The 16,430-nt window shown below is 40.9% G+C and overlaps 1 protein-coding gene across 1 annotated transcript; it reads right to left on the bottom strand.

Annotated features, from left to right (window-relative positions):
- Positions 1-399: 399 nt before the first annotated feature.
- LOC135506030 (DBH-like monooxygenase protein 1 homolog) lies at positions 400-16,328 on the bottom strand. Its single transcript, XM_064925387.1, has 12 exons — positions 15,888-16,328; positions 14,185-14,331; positions 13,823-13,990; positions 13,527-13,610; positions 10,230-10,409; positions 9,983-10,085; positions 9,629-9,795; positions 9,195-9,386; positions 8,105-8,164; positions 4,376-4,518; positions 1,047-1,215; positions 400-835 (listed from the first exon to the last, which is right to left on the bottom strand). The coding sequence occupies exons 1-12, from the start codon at positions 16,158-16,160 to the stop codon at positions 680-682; spliced, it is 1,842 nt and encodes a 613-aa protein (XP_064781459.1). The 5' UTR covers positions 16,161-16,328; the 3' UTR covers positions 400-679.
- Between the last annotated feature and the right edge of the window lie 102 nt (positions 16,329-16,430).

The raw sequence follows: 16,430 nt of genomic DNA, 5'->3' as shown, positions 1-16,430 counted from the left end.
TAGAGTTAGTCAGTCAGAGTAATCGCTGTAAGTCGGACTAGCGGTGCTGGTGGCCCCGCGGCCTTAGGGAGAGATGTTCCTAGCGGTACCAGGGAGCCCAAGGCCATAACAGTGGCCTTACAGTACTGACCCCCCCCCCCCCGCCCCCTGAGCTGCCACAGGATAATGGGATCAGGGAAATCATCTATTACTATGTTTCTATGTAGACTTGTCAAGTAATGTACTCAGGTCTAGAGAATTCCAATCATAGGCTATGAAGAACGCATCATGAGCAATACTAGCAAAAGGGTCTTGTCTTATACTCAAAATGAATAACTAACAACCCAAACTTGACCATAGGTAATACTTAACTACAAAATAAAACTCTTTAAACATGTATTAACTTTTGGACACACAGAATATAAAAAGTATGGTTTATACATGTATATATTTAGACAACAACAAAACATTTTTCCAACATGTGAACTTCAGCCCATCCGATAGAAGATTCCTTAAAATAATTCACACTCCGATAACTCCGAACAAGTCAGAGAAGTCATTCTAGAACCCCATAACACATAATATAATGGATAGGGCGGAGAGTTTCTAGGAATGTCTTGTTTTCTTCAGTCAAACAACATCTTCCACAGCCGGTGTGAGAGAGTGAGTGGTGTGATTCACACAGTGGTCTGGCTCTAGACTAAAGGCTTAAACAGGTCTGGACTATAGAGTACGTGAGGCACATGGTAAAGAGTAGAACCACTCCACTGTGTGGCTCTGAGGCAGAACGGCACATTGTGGAGGGAGGCTTGACTTCCGACTTCACCTCTGGTGGTGACACTATGGTCCCTTGAATCTGGAGGGGAAACAAAAGACAGGGACAAATGTATAACTATGAAATACAGTGAGGAAGATTACTATTTAAAACACATTCAATCATATATTATACAGTTGATTTTAAACGAATAAGTGATCAACATTTATATAAATCAACATCCCAGAAGAGTGAAAGGACACAGGACTAATTGAAAGCACTACATCAACTCCAGCCCTGACTGAACACTCACCGACCACTCGTCCTGCCCCCACTTGGAGCAGCGCACATTCATGGGCAGCTGTAGAACCATCTGGTTGAAGGACTTCCCTCTGTTCTTCGACCACCTGTACTTGTCCATGGCCTCTGTGAAGGAGAGGCTGCTGTACTTCTTTGGGCTCTTGATCATGAAAGGCCAGGTCCTATGACAGAAGAAGAATATACAGTAAGTGAAAGGTAGAATGTAAAATGAAGAATATTAAAGGTATAATATTTACCATACACATGCTGATGCACAATATATCAGCCACTGTATACATGTTCAGTGCATTGTAAAGTATTCAGACCCCTTCACTTTATCCACATTTTGTTACGTTACAGATTTATTCTAAAATTGATTCAATAATTTAAAAAAACGAATCTACACAAAATACCCTATAACGACGAGGCGAAAACAGGATATTATTTACATAAGTATTCAGACTCTTTGCTATGGGACTCGAAATTGATCTCAGGTGCATCCTGTTCCATTGATCATCCTTGAGATTTTTCCACATCTTGATTGGAGCCCACCTGTGGTAAATTCAATTGATTGGACAAGTTTTGGAAAGGCACCTACAGTACCTGTCTACAATATATAAGGTCCCACAGTTGACAAAACCAAGCCAGGATTGTATTGAGGCACAGATCTGGGGAAGGGCAGGTCCCCAAGAACACAGTAGCCTCCATCATTCTTAAATGTAAGAACCAATACTCTTCCACCAAGACTCTTCCTAGAGCTGGCTGCCCGGCCAAACTGAGCAACCAGGGTAGAAGGGCTTTGGTCAGGGAGGTGACCAAGAACCCGATGGTTAGTCTGACAGATCTCTAGAGTTCCTCTGTGGAGATGGGAGAACTTTCCAGAAGGACAATCAACTCCGCAGCACTCCACCAATCAGGCCGTTATGGTAGAGTGGCCAGACATAAGCCACTCCCCAGTAAAAGGCACATGACGAACCTAAACACACAGCCAAGACAAGGCAGGAGTCGCTTCGGGACAAGTCTCTGAATGTCCCTGAGTGCCCCTGCCAGAGACCGGACTTGTACCCGATCGAACATCTCTGGAGAGATCTGAAAATAGCTGTTCAGCGACGCTCCCCATCCAACCTGACAGAGCTTGAGAGGATCTGCAGAGAATAATATGAGAAACTCCCCCAATACAGTTGTGCCAAGCTTGTAGTGTCATACCCAAGAAGACTCAAGGCTGTAATCGCTACCAAAGGTGCTTCAACAAAGTACTGAGTAACGGGTCTGAATACTTATGTAAATGTGATATTTCAATTCAGATGTCTTTAAATAAATATGCAAACATTTCTAAAAACCTGTTTTTGTTTTGTCATTATGGGGCATTGTGTGTAGATTGAGGAGGGGAAAAAACAATAGAATCAATATTAGAATACGGCTGTATTTTTACAATTTATGGTCAGAAGGAAAAACAGCAGCTGCTAACTAAATCCTTCCAAAAGCATTTCCACGAGGAAGACATTAGGGAAAGTGGGACTGTTGGTTCCTGCTAAGGCCTGTTTTTGTTTATAGAAGGTTGGTGTTCCTCTTCATGACAAGGTTTTTGGAATAAAAGGAGTGTAGCCATGCATTAATAGCAGGAACAGAAAACGCACTTCAGCAGCTCAACCCATCAAATAGACTCATTTCCAGGCCTTTTTTTACAAACTATTCTCAAGTCTAAGGTCTCGCTTACACAACTTACCACTCAGGGGCATATGGACAGGAAACACCATGGACACATTACAATACCTGCAGTAGCATCAGTTAAGGAATAGGTTGCACTATGTCTATTTAATTGACTGACATACTGACAATGAACTGACTTGTAGGTAATCTAATGATTACATGAAGTAGATTGATGTTATGTTTCAGGATTTCACATCTGCGTTTTGATGCCATTGTCGTTTTATTTGCATAAAAGCAAAGGTGGAAAAACTTAATGGTAAAATGATTTGTTTCACTAAGGATGCTATCATCCCGTTTTCATGCAAGTAAAGTCATACAGTATAAAAAAACAGGACAGCTGTGATGGAAACAGGTTTCTGTACAATTTTATAAATACCTACAGATACTATGTTTATTCGACAGTGGTGGGTGTCGGTAAAATGTATTATGCGAGAAATAGCAGTGGAAACGCCTGTAAGCGCAAATACTGATATAATAACCATCACATGAAAGCAAACTTGGAGTCACGTGATGATATCAACAATTTCTATAAGATGATATGGTATGTGATCCTCCAACTACAACTCTGGAAACCACACAGTTTATTAGGCTCCAGATGAAGTGGGTGTTGAAGTGCACGCTAAGAGCTTGATGCTCCCTTCCAATAAATACCGAGGGTCTTATCTGGTGACATGATGATCGATGCTTGACTGCTGTTTGACAAATACAAATATTCTCCTGCATCCATAATAATGTCATCAGGTAGACTAGCCTACCCTCACTTTGTATGTGAGCTGTTGCCTAGAGCGCAGGTGCCCAAACCAGAGTAGGCACATTTGCTATTTAACGCAACAGTTTTTGTGACAAAACTATCAGTTGAACTTTAGATTCTTATTAGGTAATGAAAACTTAAGCATAAATGTACATTTTGTGTGCACTATGTCATCATGCACAGATTTTTCTCTACAACAAGTTAGTTTGGTGGAAACACCACTAGAGGGAAAATGCGCATATTTTCTTTATTCAGATTTGAGAATATTCCCATGAAAAATGGTCACCAATTGATTGGGAATCTAGCGACAGAGACAAATATTGTGCATTTTTTAATTTAAATGGATGAACAGTATGTTATTTTGAACTAAATGAATGGAATGCAAGAGCAAAAACATATTAAGGAAAACAATAAACTATTGCGTTGTATATCTTGCTGTCAAAGTCCAGCATGCTAACTGGTAAAACAAAACAGAACCATCTGAAACAGGAAAAAGAATACCACTGTGCTCAACTTCAGATGTCCTCCACATGTTGACCCTACTGGGCTAGTGTGACTATGAGCTCTTTGGGACTATACCCCATATTCCTCTGTCCGTTCCTCCTTCCTATGACATGCAATCTCTTTGTACCATAAACCTCTTCCAGTCGTTCCCCTATTCTCTCTCCTAGGCCTGGGCGTATTTAATCTATCTCTATATCATGCAGTAACTCATTTGGAACATAACTTCTCCATGATAATGCATTGTGTATGACCTTTGACATTTGTAAGGTGCTCCAGGCAGAGAAAACACTTCACATAAAAATGATCTTCCCCAATTGGTATTACAGGTTCCAACTTGAACCGCTACATGCAGTCGCAGTACAGAGCCTCTTACTTACGTGACAGGCACCTGGATCTCTTTGACTCCGATGAACTTAAGCTGCCCGATGATCTCAGGGAGGCTCTCACACCTGGCCAGGTTCACTCTGGGATAGTAGAGCAGGTAGGACAGACACATCTCATCCCTGGTGGTCAAACCACCCTGAGAGAATAGCCAGAGGGAAAATCATCTAGAAATCAAGTGGTTAAGAGCATTGGGCCAGTAACCAAAACGTCACTGGTTCGAATCCCCAAGCCGGCAAGGTAGAACATTCTGCCGTTCTGCCCTTGAGCAAGGCAGATAACCCCCAACATCAACTACTCCCTGGGTGCCGATGATGTCGATTAAGGCAGCCCCCACACCTCTCTGATTCAGAGGGGTTGGGTTAAATGCGGAAGACACATTTCGGTTCAATGCATTCAGTTGTGCAACTGACTAGGTAACCCCCTTTCCCTATTCTGTATACTAAATACCAATACAACAGGTACATTAAAGGTTACATAGCCTTTTGCGGGCCCTAAGTGAGATTTGGTTGCCCTCCCCCCCCACCTCGCAGGCATTTTAGTGGCCTCCCTCTTGGCAGAGGAGTGAACATTTTGCAGTTTTAATGCCATTTTCCAACAATTCTACAACATTTTATATGGGGTGGAGAGAAAATGTTGCTGTTCTAAAGCTAATTTTCTGATATTGTACACATTTTGCCTTGGCTTATGCCATGTTCATACAACATCTGGATGACTAACAAAATCAATGGGGGCCCCTGGAGGTCAGTGGCCCCATAGAGGTCAGGGCCCCTGGGCATGTGCCCTTCCTAATTCAGCGATGAAGGTTTAGATAGCTGTCTAGACTTATAATCCTTGCAGTTTTATAAAATTTTAGCTGATATGGGATAATTGAGTGACTGTCAGTGACATGACAAGAGAAAAACTGCTGATGCACAACCAAATTACAAAATTCCACATTGTATATTCTAGTATGCTATCGCTCAACAATAAGTTGAGATCTTGACTCAGTTCCTTAAATGTTGTTTACAATAGCATTTACAAAATGATGGTGGGGGCCCTTGGGGTCCTACGCACAGCGTGTAGTCTGCACCACTGCCTTTACTCTACTTTACTGTTATCAAATTACACTTCTATTCTATTCTATTTAGCGCCACAACAACATGGCTATCTGTGTAACAATCATGAACTTCAACAAACACTAAGATTTGGCACCAGGGTCCTTGTAAACCACTAACAAATCATGAAAATCTGTTTCTGAAAACATGTGACTGATATAGATTAAGTACCACTTCAGGCTGTATTATGTCTAACACGAAGCTGACACAATAACAGTGCCTTGTGGTGACAAAGTTGTAATGGAATACAATTCTGTTTTATATTGTTCCAGAATAACAATTGGTTGGCATGTTTACTCCTGAACAGTAGAGAGTAACTCTAGAAGAGAAGGAGCCCCGTTTTATGACTGTAGTCATCAGTCGTTTGATGTCTCTGTAAAAAACGATGCCAGTAGCTGCAAACAACTATATAACCAAGATCCCATCTGTGGTCCTGGGGGGTATCTGAGGACAGATTGTTCAGCCAAGAACAGACAGCCTGTAACACATACAGTACAGTGCCGTGAAAATGTATTTGCCCCCTTTCTCATTTTCTCTACTTTTGCATATTTTTGATACTGAATGTTATCAGATTTTCAACCAAAACTTAATATTAGATAAAGGGAACCTGAGTGAACAAATAACACAACAATTACATGCATATTTCATTTATTTAATAGACAAAGTTATGCAACACCCAATGCCCCTGTGTGAAAAAGAAATTGCCCCATTACACTCTATAACTGGCTGTGCCACCTTTAGCTGCAATGACTGCAACCAAATGCTTCCTGTAGTTGTTGATCCGTCTCTCACGTATCTGTGGAGGAATTTTGGCCCACCTTTGCATGCAGAACGGCTTGAACTCAGTGACATTTGTGGGTTTTCAAGCATGAACTGTTCATTTCAAGTCCTGCCACAACATCTCAATTGGGATTAGGTCTGGACTTTGACTAGGCCATTCCAAAACTTAAAACGTGTTGCTTTTTAGCCATTTTCATGTAGACTTGATTGTGTGTTTTGGATCGTTGTCTTACCGCATGACGCAGCTGTGCTTCAGCTTTAGCTCACAGACGCATTGCCTGACATTCTTCTGTGGAATTCTCTGATACAGAGCAGAATTCATGGTTCATTCTATTAAGGTAAATCGTCCAGTCAGCAAAGCATCCCCGAACCATCACACTACCACCACCGTGCTTGACCGTTGGTATAAGGTTCTTACTGTGGAATGTAGTGTTTGGTTTGACTTTTGTCCATATAACATTCTTCCAAGAGTCTTGATGATCATCCAGGTGCTTCCTTCCAAGTGCTTTTTGGATGAGATGGGTTCCATTATGCCTGGCAAAAACCAAACACTGCATTCCACAGTAAGAACCTTATACCAATGGTCAAGCATGGTGGTGGTAGTGTGATGGTTTTGGGATGCTTTGCTGCCTCAGGAACCAGGTCAACTTATCTTAATAGAAGGAACCATGAATTCTGCTCTGTATCGGAGAATTCTACAGGAGAATGTCAGGCCATGTGTGGTTATGCAGAAGACAATGATCCAAAACACACAATCACATGAAAATGTCTAAAAAGCAACAAAATCAAAGTTTTGTAATAGCTTAGTCAAAGTCCAGAACTAATCCCAATTGAGATGTTGTGGCAGGACTTGAAATGGCCAATTTATGTTTGAAAACCCACAAATGTCACTGAGTTCAAGCAGTTCTGCATGCAAAGGTGGGCCAAAATTCCTCCACAGTGATGTGAGAGACGGATCAACAACTACAGGGAGCATTTGGTTGCAGTCATTGCAGCTAAAGGTGGCACAACCAGTTATTGAGTGTAAGGGGGCAATTATCTTTTCACACAGGGGCATTGGGTGTTGCATAACTTTGTTAATTATATAAATGAAATAAGTATGTAATTGTTGTGTTATTTGTTCACTCAGGTTCCCTTCATCTAATATTAAGTTTTGGTTGAAGATCTGATAACATTCAGTATCAAAAATATGCTAAAATAGAGAAAATCAGAAAGGAGGCAAATACTATTTGACGGCACTGTATGTCTGAGAGTATCAACCAAGAGGTTCATGCAGGGGAAACACAACTCATTTCTATTACCGGTAAGTACAGAACACTAAATTCCATTCCATTTAAGTATACTAATTCTACTGATCTATTAATTTGTAATTGTGTAATAGGAATGATGACATCCTTCTGTGTAATTTTTCTTCAAAGGTAAGAATGGTTCAAAAACAATATGGGCTTTGTGTCCATCTTATGGCATCTGAAGTCGAAGCAATAACCCCATAGCTCTACCCTGAAGGGTTGTGTAATGTTGTCATCAACATGATGATTTTTGTTCCGTACTGCAATCAACCAAATCATCAAATCATAGAAACACAGAGACAGATTTGAAACATAAGCTCAAATAAGCTCTGTCTGAGGAACAATAGAACACATGTAAAAAATTAGGTGATCTCTGTAAACTCACATAAAACAGATCATTAGGAAGAAGCCACATCTTAAGGATGAGCTGGATTCACCATGTCAGAGCTGACAGCTCAGTTTCAAAGGCCCCATAAAAGCAAAAGGAAGAAAATCATAGAGAAAGCTGGCAAAATAAGTATTCATTTATCCATGTGGATTCTGAGTAGTGCATTCTTACCCAGGTCATGTTTTGTCTGTCTTTTGTGGTGTACTTGCATTCTGTGATCAAATTGTCACCCTGAAAAGAAAGATTAAAATCAATGCTCTTCTGTGGTTGTGAATTTAGAACCTTGACCTTAGTTATCTTTGTTTTCTTTTTTATTTGGTTAGGTCAGGGTGTGACAAGGATGGTGTGTTTAGTTGTTGTATTGTCTAGGGTTTTGTGTATGTCTAGGGTTTTTCTGGGTCTAGGGGTTTATATGTCTATGGTTGCCTGGATTGGTTCTCAATCAGAGGCAGCTGTTTATCGTTGTCTCTGATTGGGAACCATATTTAGGTAGCCATATTCCTTGGTTTATCTGTGGGTTATTGTCTATGTGTACTTGCCTGTTTCAGAACTTGTGTTATATAGCTTCACGTTAATTTTGTTTACGTGTTCTTAGGTATTAAAAGAAGAATGTATTCAAATCACGCTGCACCTTGGTCTCCTCACTATGACGAACGTGACAGAACCCCACATCAAGCAAAATTGTGTTTTCATTAAAGTACATAATTACGATAACACTAAAGCAGTAATATACAGTACAAGGAGGTGTGATTTCCTGTGGATTTAGCATGGCTATGCTGCGGTCGACGGTACGAGGCAACAGCCAAAAGATGAACCTCTAATTATGTCCTTTATCTATGTAGGTGGATCAAAGTCATGCAATCATCATTCATTACTGTTCATCACAGGGAGAGGGGAACATGCTTCAACCTGCATGGCAAGCTCAACCGGTAGATTTATAATTTCATATTTCCTACACTATATAAAGGTAGACTCAGCAAAATGATGTTGCCACGAGCAGCACCACAGATATTGCGGTTAGCGAGATGCATGAGTTCTCTCTCACAGTCACACACAGTAACTGCGCATGTGCATGTGTTCGCTTCACGTTGTTAGAGCGTGGTAGGTACGGGACGAAAATAGTGGAGAAGTTTATTCTTACTCTTCAACGCTCTTAGTTGTTGTGGAAATTGACCCACTATGCTGTTTACTTTGTGCACCTACATCATATCACTGAGTCTACCTTTAATGTGTCAGCTAAACAGTATTTCAGAGTACCAACAGGTAACAGCAGCCTCTCGTCCTTCAGCAGCTGGAACTCCTGGAAGTTGAAGTCAAACTCCTCGTCATGTGACAGGGGCTGTAGCTCCTCCTGTCCCCGGAAGTGTCTGGTTCTGATGGCGCGGCCAGCTAGGTGAGCATGCATCAGAACAGCAAACACCCTAACTCCGCTGGGCATCTCCTGGCCTAGGGACTGATGGAGGAGCAAATACATATTCTCTCACAGATGCAGAAAGTGCTTTTTAGTTTCATTGCACTTTTGAATGATCACTATTTTGGGCACGTAGCAAAACTAAAATGGAGGCTTGTCACTGTTGGTGGTATAGCATAACAGTAATTCAACAGTGGATGTTTGACTCCTGTTGTTCCCTAGTGAAATGGGAATGTCAGGCATCGCACCAGTTTGAAAGACTCCGCCATAGCTGGCTTTCTTACCTCCTGCAAACACTCGCGGGTACAGTGTCCCTCTGAGATGTACTCCTGCATGCCTGGAGGCAGCATGTGGTACAGACTCACCCACACACCTGTCTCTATCACACCTGCATCATACTGACGCAACTCTGGGGTGTAGAACAGACGCAGGCCAGAGCTGTCCACCACTCCTGACAATGAAACAGTAACATTACAATGAACAGGGTAACTGACTGTTGAAGTGTAAAGTGCTGTAGATATCACTTTGCCACACAAGTGCGAATGGGTGAAACGGGAAAATTACAATAGAGTCAAGGCAGACAAGTCACATTCATTGTTTGTAATGCAACATGACGTGTCCTTGTGGATGTACCATACCTTGTTGAAAGGCTGGGTTGTCATAGTGGACCTCCATCAGGACATAGACAGGGTCTATTGATGTGCCAATGGACAGTCCAACATGGGGTGGATAGGTGAACCCCTGTAAGGGTAGATTGAGAGGCATACTGAACATGTCAATAAGGAAGCTTACATGATCACTCTGATACATGGAAATACAAGTGGCTAATGAAAAGCTTTATAACACTGAATTAAAAAGGACTACACATTTAAATCAATTGCCTACCTCGCCACCAATGGCCCAGGCGAAGACTATCGTCTCACACGTGAGAAAGGAGTCAGGCATATTTGGATGGTAACATTCATGGCCAGCCTTGAGCTCACTCTCATTCAAGGTGCTATCACATTGATACAACAAAATGTGATGAACCAGGTTTTCATGGCCCCTTTGAATCAAAGGCTCAATCTGTAAACAAAAAGAAGAAAGAAGGAAGTAGTAAATGTTACTGTATTCTAACCCCGGTTGGCTTCTTTTGAATTGCCTACACTTGCCTTAACTTTTACTGCAGTGGGCTAAATCAGGGTCACACAGATTATTTCTTGGTAGTCTTAAACAAATCTACTTTGAAACAAAAGAATACACAAATGGTTATGGGCTTAAAAAAAAGAAGACACCTGTACCATGTCAGATATTAGTATTTTGAAATGTATTTAATTTTGAGTTTGCATCCCAATATTACACTTTATATACATCAGAGAAGACTGAAATATAACAAAACCGCTTGACATTGAAACACCACATTTTTGCAGTTTATTAATTATAAAATAATTACATTATTTTCACAACATTCCACCCATGAGGCCACTAGAAGTCTATTTAGTAATTTCACTGCAGGAAAGGGTTAGACCTCAATTATATTGCTCTCAACGGTAGGTTTCACACAAGAGGGGATAAACAGGATTGGGTAGGCTCTGCTCACTTCAGGATGAAAGTAGTGAAAAATAAATGTAAATAAATAAGTTTTTCCTCAATGGGCATGGGGGCCTCTAGGTTGGACTTAGAATCTGGGAAAAGCAGCTTGCTGCTTGCTGGGCAAACTGTGACATCATACTGTGAGGCCTCCTTTAAAACCAACAGGACACAAGACCAAAGCTTGGCCCATGAACACCGTATTAATATTTAGACATTCTTCCTACTTTTTCTCAAATATATTTATTCATGGTGGAAGCAGCCGTGGTAGTCTAAGTTTGAGGTTGAGATTGTGCCATGAGAGAGGAAGGATAGCGCCTCTCTTGTTAGACGATTTGGTACACTGTGTAACAAACTCTGCCTTCATAGAACACTTTATATGCCACTTTCTCTGAATAAAGAACTTCATTGAATAGAATACATCTATCAAACTAAAATAAGCATGTCATGTAGACAGTTTTCAGGAAGTCTTGAAAGTCATAGAATCATCTAAACAGGAGGTGAGGTTGCGGTGCCCAAGATAATAGAGTTGTGGAGTGAGGTGGTGAAACACCAAATCCCCCAGAGGGACAAAGGAGGTGGAACGGAGGGTAGGGACAGAAACCGTGACTGAGAAAATATCATGGGAATGGGGTCTTTTTGAAGTGTCAAGATAGGATTATTGGTATAACGTGCAAAGGGAAAATTAGATGGGCCTTTTAAACTTCTGTATAAATGCCATAAAACCCCAGAAGAACAATAGTAGCGTTTCTTTATAGACCACAGATGAATTGGAGGAGACAGTCCCATTCATATCACGCATAATAACAGATGTCTTACATACTGCCTCTCACTCACAGAGTCACACATCATGCACACACACATGAAAACATCTGGGATGGAAAAATAACAATGTTTAATCCCAACAGTCCGACTCCCACGTGGCATTTGGATACTGAAATGATTTCCCTTTTACTCTACTAATTCTATAAAGGCAACACTTTAATCATCTTACATTATTTCGTCACGCAAAGAGCTCCCTCCAAAATAAGAGTTCACAACAATATGTGGGATATCACAACAGTTTGTGTAATGTATAGTGGAATCAGAGATCCTCTGAGCCCTGCAGCTGTTAATAAGGGTAGGATTTTCCAGACCTTTTTTTAATAAGGGTAGGATTTTCCAGACCTTTTCTGAAACCTTTACACAACTCCTCTGACAAATTGGATAAGGACAGTGAAGCATATTTTTCTGATAGCATGGTGCTGGTGTTTCTCATTCTATGATCTAATTGTCATCATCAGTGGCAGATTGCAGAACATAAGAGCCAGATTAATGTATAGTACAGTAAGCTATGTGCTGGAGGGGGAGTAAGAGAAGAGAGAGCTAGCTATATTTATATCTTTCTGGCTCTGGTTCACTTAATGACTGAAGACTTTGTTTTGAGCTCATGGATTCTAAAGTCAGAGGTCATAGCCATGGCAACTTTAAAAGCAACTCTCATGTTTTCTTTCTACTTGGCAGAAAAGTCCTACTGTAAGTGATCTGACCAAAGATAACATGATATAGTGCAGAACTATTATTCCATACTATGTTAATACAACTAAGGCCCTTTAGTAAAACATCAACATCTAGTTTAAAAAGCACATTTGGTCTTTATGACAAATCCCACTAAGGATTAGAACAAGAAATGGATAAGGAATGTGTCATCATACCATTCTTTTGAATCTAAATTGTATGTGCTACCTCCTTTAATCAAGTGTGTTTTAAAGCTTTTTGGTTTCATACTAGTTCAACTATGTTTGGAATATATAATTTATATAATGGCTCATTTAATACACAATAGCAATTTGGAGCAGCAAACAAGCGGCAGGTGTGCCTCAGAAGTGGGAGAAATATCTACAGATTTCTTTACGGAACACACTACAGCTAACTGCAATGAAACAGGAACACACTACAGCTAACTGCAATGAAAGAGGAACACACTACAGCTAACTGCAATGCAAGAGGAACACACTACAGCTAACTGCAATGAAAGAGGAACACACTACAGCTAACTGCAATGAAAGAGGAACACACTACAGCTAACTGCAATGAAAGAGGAACACACTACAGCTAACTGCAATGCAAGAGGAACACACTACAGCTAACTGCAATGAAAGAGGAACACACTACAGCTAACTGCAATGCAAGAGGAACACACTACAGCTAACTGCAATGCAAGAGGAACACACTACAGCTAACTGCAATGAAAGAGGAACACACTACAGCTAACTGCAATGCAAGAGGAACACACTACAGCTAACTGCAATGAAAGAGGAACACACTACAGCTAACTGCAATGGAAGAGGAACACACTACAGCTAACTGCAATGGAAGAGGAACACACTACAGCTAACTGCAATGAAAGAGGAACACACTTCAGACAACAGCAGTGAAAGAGGGAGGCAGGCAGACAAATGAAAACTCAGAAATTATCCAGGTGAGATGCCTTTAAAGAAAGGTAAACAAGATGACTGCATGCTGACTGAACTGTAGGCTACTCCTTCCTCAAGGGAAAGCCTGTTGTCGATTTGCTATATTTTTTCTGCTGTGTTGTTAATATAGCTCAATAAATTCCAAGTGTGTACTTACTCTAATGATATGGTGCTTCTTCTGAACCTCCTGGATCTTAAATATCTGACACCAGTAGGTAGTGTCCTTGAATGGCACTGGCACCTATCTTGAGAGGAACAAACAGACAGAGAGACTGATACTGTATTTACTCTCCGTAAAATTGGACTGATCATAAATCTCACACAGTGCAAATACAGTCTCAGAGTACAAAAGGTCCTGTGAAGTAATAAAAGCTAGAAGTGGTATCAAGTTTGTTTAAGAGATGGATAGTGGGTGAGAGAAGTAACCTTTTCTTCTCCAGCTGTCACACTTACGTTTATGTTTTGCAAGTTGAAAAAGTCCATCTCAGAGGAAATATTAGCTTTACTTCCTGGGTTGAGTAGCCGCATACTCTTCCTCCCCCTGTTCACTCCATGGTACATCGGTCCTGACGGTCCCACATCCTCACTGTGGTAGGCCCATATCACCCTCACTGTGCTTTCCTGGGCAGACAATACACATACACATCTTCTATCTATAAGTGTGTTTCAATTTGAAAATGCGGTAAGAAGTATTATAACACACCGGGCATGAACTGACATTTAAACTAAAACGCTCAAACACAAGCACACATTCAAACACGCAAACATCAACCTACACATTTCCCATTGATAAAACATTTCCACCACCCACGTACCGTGATGTCCTTGTCACTTGTGTCACAGGTCAGCAGGTGCCTGCTGAAAGCCAGGACTGTGTGTGTACTGTTCTCCCTGCCATACTGCAGCCTGTAGTTCTGCTGCACATCTCTGTGCACTTTTCTGTTGGCGTCTGCAAAGTAATCCTGTTGAAAGCATGCCGGATATAATACAACTGTCCTGTCTGCAATAACACTGTCCTGAACGAGGGGACAAGAGAGCCTTCAATGTAAAAATACATTCATAGATGTAAATCACAAAAGAACCAGTGTTCCAATGACACAATTGAAAGAGCACTGTAGATAATTACATTACTTTGCTTAATTACTGATCTATTACTGTATTATTACATAAGCTAGGATGACGACTAGCTAAATGTCTACTACCACAGGACTATGCTTCATTTGTGGTTAACCAACTGCCTTGAGCCCCGTTTATACCTGGTACCAACATGCTTCCGTTGTCCTGATCTTCTCCACACTCTGATTATACCCACAACTTTAGACAGGTGTAGATGATTAAAATACGCATTGTGATCAGATCTTCCTGACCACCTCCGGAGGTAGTCAGGCACGCTTTGTGGACAAATGCATGTGGACAGTGAAACCATTTAAATCATCATTATCCTACACTTTAAAATCATTGACAAGGTGGCCAATTGACTTATGCCATACTTTTGTGTGTGTAATATATAGTGTATATATTTGCAAACGGAAGCATCTAAAAAGCTAGTTTTCCTATTAAAGCTTCAGAAAATGTGTCTTATGCTCCGTGTCTGAAATGTAAATGACTGTCTGTCAATATAAGTCTTAAAATAAATACAAATTATTTTGAAAGAATAGCTGTGAAATGATTTGCATACAAGGATGGACCAGGAAATCTGGTCACAATGCAGACACAGTGGACGGATAACAGACACATTTTAATACCATGTGTAGACACGTTTCAGAGAACGTGGGCACAATCAGAATGCGGACAAGATCAGGACACAGGACACTTTAGCACCAGGTATATACAGGGCTTTGTTGTGGCAAGTGTCTGGCTGTTATGTCTTTGTCCGTATCACTGCCAAGCATTGCTTGTAAATACATGACAACAAACAACAACATTGGCACAAAACTACAGCTGCTGTCTCCTCATAGACCCTGACCCTCTGGTAACACAATAAGAGGGACTGTGTTAGATTGTGTGGCATCATTGCCAGATCCCTGAGGCACAGTGAGCTTCCTGTGATGTGTAGCAATATCCAGACCCTTTACCCTGTTGGAGTCAATCCATGAGTGGCTGGCTGTGCCCCACAAAAGTTTATCATAAGGCAGTGGGTCGGACTAACAGTAACAGGTATGGCCAATAGCTTGTTACACCTAACCAATAACCATAAATTCAATTTGGAAACGCTCAATTATTATTTAATTTACTTTTAGATCCAAAGCCATGTATTTAGGAATACATGTCTCATCTAAATACATCATGGCTCTGGATAATACTATTTTATCAGGTAAACACCCCAAATATACCCAAGTGCCTTGTGAAAATAGCTAAACATAAATGTAATATAAATCATAATTTTCATATAGCTGCACAATTGAACTATGTATGTAATGTTAAAATTACAGTGAAAGTAGCCCACCTCTCATGTGATAAAACTGCAAGGCATACCTTGCGTCACTTTCATTCTATAAAACCCAGGTGAGTAACATACCTGTAGATACGGTGTCCCATCCGTGACTCCACCAATGACAATGTCTGACGACGCCATGGCACCGTTGGGAGATAGACCAAATCCTATATATCCTCTAGTTTCCACTTCTATTTCAAAAGTAATAGTTTTCCGGTCAAACCTCCACTTTAGATTATACTTCCCATGAGGGTCCAAAATAGTTGAATGACTAAATCCACTCCCGTGTGTCAAAGTTGCGTAAAACCAAAAAGTTGTGAAGAAAACTATAACACTACTATATTTCGCGGGTAACATCGTGAAAATTGACGAAAAAACTACTACAAACAAAATAATAGAATGTCGTTGTTTAGACACAAATTACGTTTCTTTAGAAGTGTTTGGTTTCCAAATACGCGGGCGACCAAGCACGCACACTCATCTGCGAGGAATCAGCTTCTCTCATCCCTCTCACTAGAACTGTCGAAACTTGTGCTGGCCCCTTTGATCTTCATAGAGACACGTCCCACACTGCTACTCTTGTGGCCAGGCCTTACCATACAGGTGGCTGTGACTTTAGGCAGAGAC

This window comes from Oncorhynchus masou, chromosome 19 (genome assembly GCF_036934945.1).
Source record: "Oncorhynchus masou masou isolate Uvic2021 chromosome 19, UVic_Omas_1.1, whole genome shotgun sequence".
Classification (NCBI taxonomy): domain Eukaryota; kingdom Metazoa; phylum Chordata; class Actinopteri; order Salmoniformes; family Salmonidae; genus Oncorhynchus; species Oncorhynchus masou.
This window is presented reverse-complemented; position numbering and strand designations above follow the sequence as displayed.